The 10,734-nt window shown below is 41.9% G+C and overlaps 1 protein-coding gene across 3 annotated transcripts; it reads left to right on the top strand.

Annotated features, from left to right (window-relative positions):
- Positions 1-445: 445 nt before the first annotated feature.
- arsh (arylsulfatase H) lies at positions 446-9,661 on the top strand. Of its 3 annotated transcripts, none has more exons than XM_035604474.2 (11): positions 446-532; positions 1,527-1,682; positions 1,915-2,036; positions 2,181-2,303; positions 4,618-4,820; positions 5,724-5,944; positions 6,627-6,763; positions 7,321-7,458; positions 7,637-7,796; positions 8,375-8,496; positions 8,895-9,661. In XM_035604474.2, exons 1-11 carry the CDS (start codon positions 528-530, stop codon positions 9,284-9,286), a joined length of 1,779 nt encoding a protein of 592 aa, XP_035460367.2. In that variant the 5' UTR covers positions 446-527; the 3' UTR covers positions 9,287-9,661. The 3 variants fall into 3 exon arrangements, with proteins under 3 accessions (XP_035460367.2, XP_035460368.2, XP_035460369.2); XM_035604475.2 differs by lacking the exon at positions 446-532 and adding an exon at positions 539-983; XM_035604476.2 differs by lacking the exon at positions 446-532 and having other exon boundaries at positions 1,527-1,666.
- Positions 9,662-10,734: the final 1,073 nt, after the last annotated feature.

The raw sequence follows: 10,734 nt of genomic DNA, 5'->3' as shown, positions 1-10,734 counted from the left end.
AAGTTCCATCCACAGTCTTTTATACAGGAATGAGGAATACGGTGTATGAGGGAATTGACCTTAAATGACTTCTGCTTGGCATTATGTGTAAAATACTAAAAAAATTCAAAGTGGATAAACATGTGATTTTATGTTCCCCTCTAACATGATTTACTCAAATTATCATTATTTTACCTATCAACCTGTGAACTGTGATATATGATTTGCAAATTATTATCATTATTATATATATATATATGTATATATATATATATATATTTGTTGTTGTTGTTGTCATGTTTTTTATGTTATCTGACTTTTTTGTTTTGTTGTATATTGGTCTTGTTAAGTATATTGTGTGTTTGTTAATTTACCGTAAAAAAAATCCAAAGAAAAGAAAACGAAAAAAGGAACGAACATTGGCGTGCGCGTTTACTCCACGCGTTAAGGGGCGGGGCGGAGTCGTGTGGGCGGGGCCAGTGGATCGTGCGAGGCAGGAAATGGGGGACGTGTTTGTAGTTTTATGAATCGGAAGCGTGTGTGCAGGGATGAGGTGAGTTCGCCGAGATTTTCTACATCAGCTACGGTACGTTCTTCTGAAAAATGACGAAGATGCGTCCATCCGTGTCCATTACGCGTCCGTGACTTGAGACTCACAGACGTGGGCTCCTGCAGACGGAGCAGTGCGGAGATCCGTCCATGCTGTTGTGAGAGGACGACGTCCGTTCATCGTGACCTGGACTTTGACCTGTGGGGTCGCGTTTTGTGCTCTTGTCCTCTCGTTTATGATCTCCAGGGCCGATCAGCCCAGACTCACCGTCACGTGACCACGTGCACCAAAGTTGACCTCGTGCAGTAGGAAGTTTGACGTGGGAAGAACAGCTTGAGGAGGACCGCACGTCACACGAGAGCAACAATATATCGGAGACATTTCCAATGCAAAAGCAATCATTTGTTTTTGGTATTTTTACAGTGATGATCTCATTGGCATAGTGAACAGAAATGTATGTTGACCCTTTTTTTTTTTTTTTTTTTACATTTATAGGTCACAAATGTGATCTGATCTCATAAGTATTGGGGATAGACAAACAGAATGTGCTCATAAACTAAAAACATGTTTAACCTACAGTGTCTGTGTTGATCACACACTTCAATCATTCACATTGCTATAGTGGGAAGACATGTCATTGAATTTGGTTCGTTCTTCGTGCAGAGCTGCGTCGGCTCTGACAGATTGTCAGGATCAACCGGCTGCTGGCTCCTGTCTGACTGCTGGACTTCAGTCAGCAGTCAGACAGGAGCCCCTCGAAAATGTCGTTCAAAAATGAAACTTCGATGAAAAATCTGAGTCATTTTGAGTCAAATCTATACATAGATACAGACAAAGGTTTGACTTAGGTCTTGCCGTTGTATTTTCGAAGAGACAGAGTCCAACGTGAAAAGTCATGTCTTAATTAACCGGTCAGCTGACTGAATTATTCAATCACAGGGTGGTTTATTTATTTTTCTTTTAAGTTAATCCCTGTCATGTAATCTTTTACCTCGAGGTCCACCCTGGGAGCGCCTCTTCTTCTCCTCCTGCTCCTGGCCGCAGGAAGTGATGGCACAGGAGCGGAGATGGACAGGAAGCCTAACTTTGTCCTGATGATGGTGGATGACCTGGGTATCGGTGATGTTGGGTGTTACGGTAATGATACCATCAGGTACATCCCGAGTGTGCATCGCTTCGCCCACCCACTCTCCGCTCCCGTTCTCTTTTATTCTCTGACTTTTCTCACTAACAACTTCTTCATCAGCACTTTTTGTTTATTATGTCAGTTGTGTGATGTTATCTATCTGACATGCTGAGCAGAAATCTGCTTTTTGTCTCTCTATGTATACGTGTGTCCTGTCTTTTTAGTCGTCCTATATATTACACCTGCTCTGTCCCCGTAGGACTCCTAACATAGACAGACTGGCGTCTGAAGGGGTGAAGCTGACGCAGCACATCGCAGCTGCTCCTCTGTGCACTCCGAGCCGGGCCGCCTTCATGACGGGGCGTTACGCCCGCCGCTCAGGTGATTCTAAAACCCTATTCAGATTGTGTAACTGGAGCCATCTGCTCATGTTTGTACAGTGATGTTCGTGTCAAACGGAGTAGGATCCGTATTTTTTTAAATACCCTCTGTTTTTTTTTTTGCACGTGTGTGTCTGTTGAGTAGGAATGGCTAGCGCAGGCCGCGCCCAGGTGCTGCTGTTCCTCGGGGGTTCGGGGGGGCTTCCAGCAAGCGAGGGCACCTTCGCTAAGAGGCTGCAGCAGCAAGGATACACCACTGGCCTAGTGGGTGAGATAACGTAATGTGAGCATTTACTCACTGGTCCTCATTATGGAATTTTCTTCCAATTATGGAAGCAGTTTGACATCATCGTTTTCACACTTTACAAGCATTGGCATGCAGCACACAAAAGAATGAATGGTTTCACATTAGGCATATACAATGTTCAAGGAAGAGAAAGATACAATGCATTTCACTTGTCTCTCTGAGGGAGGCTCCCTTGTGCCGTCAGCCATCAGACTGCACAATGCCACAGCACCAACAGTCTAAACCAAATCCCAACTGCACTACCATGTCATTTGTATATAAATGTTATTTTATACTGTACATTCTTGTGTATAGTATTTGTTTTTGTAATGACATAGTATTTCTATTTTTATCTTATCTACCTCAGATTCTGTTTCTATTTCTACTTTCTCTTATATTCTACTCTATTTTATTATCACATTTTCCCGTGCTGCCACACTTTGTGCTGCTCTGTTGATTCTGCATTTCCCCTGCGGGGATAGATAAAGGTTCATCTTACCTTATCTTATCTTATTTTAACTTCTTCAAGTATGAACTGTTAAAAGTTTTACATCAAAGGGCATTGGATGAAGACACTGCTGATAATAAACTTCCTGTCAGGTCTATCTGATTAGTGATAAAAACTATATTGCACTATATCACATTGTGTTGTTCAGGTTAGGTAATATTAAAGGAAGAAAAGGCCTCAGTGTCCTCATACTGCCCATTCCTGCAGCCCCTCTTTTCACCTTCTGTCTAAAACGCCGGGATGTCTTTTATTTGTGTGTATGAGCTGGCTGCTAATTTGTTCTGATGTAAAGGGTATCACTCTTACCTTTTGTGAGCGACTCAAACATGTCGCATTTGAGCCAGGATTGAGCTGGCGGTATCCACCATGACACCCCTCGCTCCCCCAACCCCAGTGTCTGGGTTTTGTTCTGTTTTTTACATCTCTTCTACGTCTGTATGCACCTTCTCCGTCACAAATTCTCCGTCGCTACGACGGAGTTCCATCAATTGGATGCCATGAAGACTGCCATGCTATGAGTTCAGTGTAGGTCTGAATGAAAGAAGCAAGGGGAGGAGGTGTAATACCATGAGCCCGGGGGGGCTACATGAAACCGTGAGATGTCGAGCAGACTCACTTTTTTTTCGATGAAAACCTTTAGGAATCTTCCACACTGTGGGAAAAAAATGTCCGCCCTAAACAAAATTTTAAAAAACAAGCCAGACAGTGTATACATGAAGTGGTGTTCAGTTGACCTTATAAACTCACTATGCAAGTAGTGCAAGGGCCCTGCAAATTATATGAATCAGAATTTTCCTGAACAGGTCCTAAAAAAATAAAATAAATATTGATATTATTTGTAGGAATATTAAACAGGCAAACGTGTTCACTCACTGTCTGCCTAACCGAGCTGGACAGAACATGTCTTGGACTGTCTGTGTCCTGCTTGGCAGCCACTGCCACGACGGTGACATCTCAAAGTTGAGAGGGAATTTTAACTATTATGATGTTTTGTAAATGCCAACAGGCATCAGTACTCATGACATACAGCTAGGAAAACCAGGTTGCATTTGCAACGCATGTTCCTATGCAGGAAATAAAACTCAGACTTTCTAGCAGCAACCTCTGTGGGGACCTATGGTCTATGGTGGGAACCAGTGCAGATAATACGTGAGCGTGATGGCACTCTTCATAGGAAGTCATCATTTTAAAGCAGGTCAATGATTATCCAGTCTCTTGGCCAAGGTTTAGTCACAACTCTGGACTAATGCAAGATGGAAAGCAATGGGTTGCCATCGGCAATATTGAATTTAAAAAGTTGATTTGCTTTTCAGCGAAGCCATAGTAGAAATAGTATTAATATATTTGAAAATCTTTAAATGAAGGACAAAGTTTGAATTGACCTGATGCAACTTATAGAATTGATTATATTATTTATAATTTACAGGTGCTATGTCAAAGTTTGTCAGTAGAGGAGATGCAGGATCATCAGCCAGTACTAATTACCAGCCAAAAGCTCCATATTGTTATTTATTACCTTAAGATTTTAAAGAAAGTAGTCTATTCTAATAGTACAACTTTTTCTTAGACAGACAGATGCAGATTGAGCAAACTGTTTGTAGTGGGAACGCTAGTTTGTTTGGTTCACCGTAAACAAGTAAAGGCAGCACAACAGGGGGTCTTCTTATCGGCAATATAGCAGGATCTCGGTATTAAAGGTATTGCAGACACTGGCATCTTGTTTTGCAATAAAGGCGCAATATTCCTGCCTTGAACGGCCTGTGTAAAAGGGTGCTTGTGTCTCTACAGGTAAGTGGCACTTGGGTGTGAACTGTGAACGCAGAGGGGATCACTGTCATCACCCAAACCAGCACGGCTTCAGCTATTTCTACGGCCTGCCATTCACCCTGTTCAATGACTGTATGCCAGGAGAGGGGAGCGATGTCATGGCAGACCTCCAGGTCACACTCAGACATATGGCCATTATTCTTGGAGTTGGACTTTTCACACTGGTAAGTGGGATTTTGTGTCGCCTTTCTTTTCCGTTCCTTTGAAATAATCACGTGGAGGTAGATGTGGAATCAGAAAAAAATGACGGATCTAGAAAACAAAATTAAAAACAAAACTGAACAAAAATGAGAGAGGCATCAGAGTTGCCAGACGTCGAGGAAGAAATGAGAAAACAAAGAGTTGCTGTGCTATTCGCCCCAAAGCAAAGTAACTAATGTGTAAACACTTAGACATGAGCCACAGGTTGGAAAAAAAGATTGGCAACAGAAGCTGCAATTGTGAAGCTCACAGTCACACGAGCCAGAAACCTGTTTGGGCGCAAAGCAGAGCAATGTCGAGACTGAAATTTGGTGAGGACTTGGCCATGGTGAGTCAGACAAATGGGAACCAGCTGTGCCTCAGGTAGAGCAAGCGAGAAAGCTTGAAACTACTTCAGCATTTGTTCTGAGGAGGAAAAATTAACAAATAGAAAATAAAGAACGGCAACAATTGGCCTGCAGGGAGACAGAAATTTATGAAACTCTTTTTAGATCTAAATTTACTGCACTGACTGTACGAACAAAGGACACAATGTACTACTGGTTTCACTGGGTGAAACTAACTTCTGTGGAAGTGGTTTGTGTTATCATCTAGTGGCGAAAACATGGTATTGCAGCAGCATCCACCTCCAGTGCCATCTTACATTACATGTCCAGTGCAATACAGGGAAACAGTCCCCATAATACTCATAATCAAATACTCCTGCTATCAGGATGTATTAAGAAAAATCAAGAGAGAGAGAATTCAGTACCCTGTCAGTTGGAAAATAAATGAGAAATGAATGTGAATTGAGCTCATCACATGTAGTTGCATGTTGTTGTACACCGTGGTTTCATTTTGTGTGTGGATGTGTGGTGTCATTGCAGGTGTGTGTCCGTGCGTCTGGCCTCCTTGAAGTCAGCCTGTGGCTCCTGGTTTCACTTTTCCTTATTAGTATCCTAGCAACTGCTGTTTGGTATGTGCCTTTTAAACTCTTGCCGACCTGGAACTGCATCATCATGAGGAACCAAGACGTTATCGAACAGCCAATGACAGTGGAGACGCTGCCCCAAAGGTTGCTGGGAGAAGCACAAAACTTTGTGAGGAGGTAGGAACACACCAGTAAAAAAGCACATTTATTTCTTTAACACGAATCCTCTGAAAAAAGAAAATGGCAACACAACTGTGAACTACTGTGAGTAGTATCATGTTAAGGATTATAGCAGTTTCCTATTTCGACTTGACTGATTGACTGCACTTGCCCACATCACAGAGACAGCATTAATTGAATCTGCTTATGATTTTCATTTTTTCAAGGTACAAAATGTAATTGTAAAAAGCAACAGAAAGGACAAGGCTGGGATATGTCTATATCTCTCTTACAGTCAACACATTCCATAAAAAAGACCAACACAGACAATCTGTCTCTCAATATTTTCAGACTTATTAAAAATCCTTTTTAAGTAAGTAAGTAACACTTAGGCATTGAATTATTTTCAGCTGCAGGTGAATACACGTGGTCCCTAGCTGAGCATTTACACCACCAGCATTGTGTATTTGGGATTGACTTGAAATAAAATACGATCTCTGTCTTTATTGTTATGAAGCAACACATCAATATGTAGTTCACTGATGAAACACTGTTTGATTTATGGCCTATAAGGCAAAATACAACGTCGATGTTTCATTAATCATACTTCACATGAAACATTGTAAATTGTTTATACAGTATTTTAAAATGACACTCATGCCTGATGAGCGAGCTTCTCATGTTACGTCTTCCTCCGCAGGAATAGCGATCGTCCATTCCTCCTCTTCTTCTCATTAGCCCATGTCCACTCACCACTCTTTGAAACCCCTGCCTTTGCCGGCAAAAGTCGCCATGGTTGTTATGGTGACAACTTGGAGGAGATGGACTGGATCATCGGTGAGTGAGGGCTGTGAAGCAAACGGGTTAACGTTCAGTGTGTAGGATTTAGTGCCAGCTATTGATACAACCCCTCTCTAGCTCATTGTAAGGTAACAAAAACACATCAATTCTGGAATAAGCATCTGGAATGAGCAAAAAATAATTATGAATATTATAATTCGTTTATGTCAATAGATCCCTCTAAATCCTAAACACGGGACCTTTGATACTAGCATGAATTGTTTAATATTACATTACCTGTCGCAGGCGGCAAACTATAGAGAGACCTTTCATATGGCCTTTTCAGTGAGGCCCTTATTTTCCGTTTATCATGATAGATAATTATAAACCTTTCAACATATTGTGGTTTACATGATCTGCTAAATTGGTAGCTTGTTTATACTGTGTCTGATTGTGTTATTCAACTCTTGCAATGCAATAAAAAAGACCCAAGTACTTTAACCATTGGGAAAGCGGGAACACCAGATCATGAAACTCTGTTTATGCAGTTCAAACTCCCTTGCATGATTTATGATTTATGAACAGGAAATCTTTAATACTCATTTTTTTTCTAGGCAAGTTGACGGAGACAGTGGATTCTCTCGGCCTGGCCAACAATACTCTGATGTACTTTACATCAGACCATGGTGGGCACCTTGAGGACGCTAACTCGAGAATTGGCCAGAGTGGCGGCTGGAACGGCATCTATAAAGGTACAGTAAAAGATGTCTTAAACTGCGTTATCTAAAGTCTTTGCTATCTTTGATTTATTCATTGCGAATATGCAAATGGTTCCTTGGAATCTGATGTCAAAAACATATGTATTTTTCATTTCATTAACTGCAAAAAGACATTTGTGTTGTTTAATTTGTCTTGATTTCTCACCTTTAGGCGGGAAGGCTATGGGGGGCTGGGAAGGCGGGATTAGAGTGCCTGGTATTTTCCGCTGGCCTGGCAGACTGGCAGCTGGGACAGTTGTAGATGAACCCACCAGTCTTATGGACCTGTACCCTACACTGAAGTATTTAGCCAAGGACACACTACCAGACAGGTACCGACTGGCTGATACGTATGTTTTCATTGTATTGTGTGTACTCTTGTTCACCAAGTCCATTTACACAGTTTTCTCATGGAAAGGTTGAAAAATGTCTGTACATGGTACACTAAACCATAAAACAGAGTAACAAAAGCAGGGGAGATAAGACCACGAGACCACTCTGAACTTGAGCATGTTGTCGCCAGATGATTTTCTTGAGTCGAAGCACATAGTTTCTTTGGTAAATGAAATTCTGGAAGGTGGCTTTCACCTGAACGCTTCGTATCGCACTCCGCCATCCGGCTTTCACAATGTTGTATCTTTAGCTGTGTCCCAACAAAGGTGTGGGTGGGTATGTATATCTTTATAATATGCCTTTTTATTTAATTTCTCAAAATGTAAAGGCTTTTTATTTTAAAAATTAACTTCTGTTCTGTCTGAAGTTCCGTGTGACGGTGAGCAAAGATTGATAATTAATGTTTCATCACAGAGCAAAATGTCAAAAAGTCTACCATCGCATCTGCATGTAGTGCTTTACCTCCTCAAACCTTCGCCTCTGTCGTCTACCTCTCTTTATCGTACCTTTCTCACAGACTTTTAGATGGCCATAACCTCATGCCTCTGTTGGAGGGATCGGTCAAGCGATCAGAGCATGAATTCATGTTCCACTACTGTGGCGTCTACCTGAACGCAGTGCGCTGGCACCCGCCTGGCAGTAAGTTGATCTTAAGTGATCTTATTTTGAAGAGATAGATTTAGATTTTAATAGTTCTGATTCAAGTTCAGCTTATCAAGTTGAATTGAACCCTGGTTCTGATACCTAAACATAGTGAAAGCACAAACAGCCAAGTAGTATTTTGTAATTCTTTCTGGCTAAAAGATAAAATAAATATAAATATTCTTAATACTCTTGGAAAGAAAAGCTGTTTATTCCATCAACTCTACAACTGCCTTCTTATAGCTTAGTGCAGTAAAAGGTTTTTCATGTAGATGACCTTCGTCTCTTGGCACATTTAGAACCACATAAAATCAGAACCATTGCTCAGCCCAGTCATGATTAGGTTGTTACTGGGCTTTACCGTGTCTTAGTATAATGTGTGTGTTTTCATCCAGGTGACTCCGTCTTCAAGGTGCACCTTTTCACTCCCAACTTCTCTCCGCCGGGAGCCGTCGGATGCTATGACACAAAGGTCTGTCTGTGTCACGGAGAACACGTTACACACCATGATCCACCGCTGATGTACGACATTGTCCACGACCCCTCAGAGTCCCGCCCACTAACCCCCGACACTGAGCCCCGATATGCTGAAGTCCTTGAGCAGACTGGCAAAGCTGTGGAAAGGCATGAAATGACCCTAGCAAACAGGCATGTGTCCGACGACAAGCATTCAGTCGCTGTTCAAAGTCAGATGAGCTGGGAGAAGATTCTGTGGAGACCCTGGCTTCAGCCCTGCTGTGGGACTTTTCCTTTCTGTAGCTGCAAAGAGGACGCGCAACATATTTAAAAGAAAAACTCCCCCCGTCGCTTTGAAAACTTGAAGACAAATACAAAGAGCTCGGGCTTGGCGAAGCTTCTTTGGAATCTGCAGTAGGGTTTTTTTTACTGTTTGAAGGAACAATAAACTGCTGAGGCGTGGGTGCCCAGGGTGCATTCAGGGGCTTTGACCATTCCAAGTGTTCACTGCATTATACCTGTTTTCAGTGCCTAATTACACCATACATACTCAGTACAGTGGAGTTGAAGATTAATCTGAAGACGCATGAAGGAGAATTCTGTTCATTCATTAAATGAAGGACCGGTTTAGCTGTTGCCCTTATTTTTACAAGGAAAAATGTCAACAGTGCTTGGATTACATGATTAAATAAAGATGATAAATCGCTGGCGTTTCTGTTACTGTACTTGAATTCAAGCTTATAGGGAGGTTATTGTAATGCTCAGGATGGCATTCTCTTTCTTTAATGTAGCTAATTCAGTCAAATATTTCAATTTAGTTGGACTGAAAATTGAGGACGAAGTTAGAGTAGGTGCCATTAGGGGGCAGAGTCAGACTGTTGGATGCTGCCCTGTGAGCGAGAGGGGTAAGGGGAGTGAGGAGTAAGTGAGGGAGAGATTCCAGTTAGCTCTCTGGGATGTTGAGTGATGTTCATTTTGCGTAAATACCAGCAGTATGCATATTTTCAATGCAAACCAAATCTGTACACAGATACTTAATCACCATCTGTAGTACCATCTGTAGTACCAATATGCAACATTGAGGTGTTGCTGTAACATTGTATAATATTGCATTCTGACGTTAGAAATGGAAACCCTTTGTTATTTTTCCATCCTAAGGGCATTTCTTCTCCAGCAATCCTCTTTCCTTTTCTTCACTCCTTCCTTCCTTCCCCTTCTCTTATCCACAAAATTCTCACCTATGCATCTGTATCATTTGGGTGACATAATAATGCTTTTTGGTCTCACAAAATGAATTTCCTTTTTACTCACTCCCCTTCAGTGAGATCTGAGCTCACATTCAGATGCTGAGCAGCGCTAAGGCAGGATGGATGTCGGTCACCAGCTTGTCCTCCTTCGACCACAAGGACATTACCCTGCGGTTCCACAAATCTTAAATAATAAGAGACTTTGAAGAATGTGCGAACTTCTCCATCATCAACATTCTCCCTTCAGCAGTGTCTGGCTGTCAGAACATCAAAGTTTGTTACAATGGCAGCATGTAATTGCTCTCCTTCCTTCCGTCCCCTCTGTTTCCTCTGTCTCCATCTCTTGAAACTGTCTACTTCTCCACTCGCATCTGCAAGTGAGGAGGGGAATTTCAACATCATCATCATCACTGCAACCATTGGCATCACGGTCACAGCATTTACTTCTCTCCCTCCTGCAGAGGCTTGTACATTATACCCTCAGCAAGTTCATTACACTATAGCCACTCCATTATATCCCTAACCGTAAATC

The sequence above is a fragment of the Scophthalmus maximus genome, chromosome 14 (assembly GCF_022379125.1).
Source record: "Scophthalmus maximus strain ysfricsl-2021 chromosome 14, ASM2237912v1, whole genome shotgun sequence".
NCBI classification, from domain to species: Eukaryota; Metazoa; Chordata; class Actinopteri; order Pleuronectiformes; family Scophthalmidae; genus Scophthalmus; species Scophthalmus maximus.
Note: the sequence above shows the minus strand (reverse complement) of the source record. Positions and strands in the feature narration are given on the sequence as shown.

Coding starts and splice junctions, on each gene's coding strand:
- arsh (XM_035604474.2), top strand. Junction 4,821..5,723: donor GAGTTGGACTTTTCACACTG/GTAAGTGGGATT, acceptor GTGTCATTGCAG/GTGTGTGTCCGTGCGTCTGG. Junction 7,459..7,636: donor CTGGAACGGCATCTATAAAG/GTACAGTAAAAG, acceptor TCTCACCTTTAG/GCGGGAAGGCTATGGGGGGC.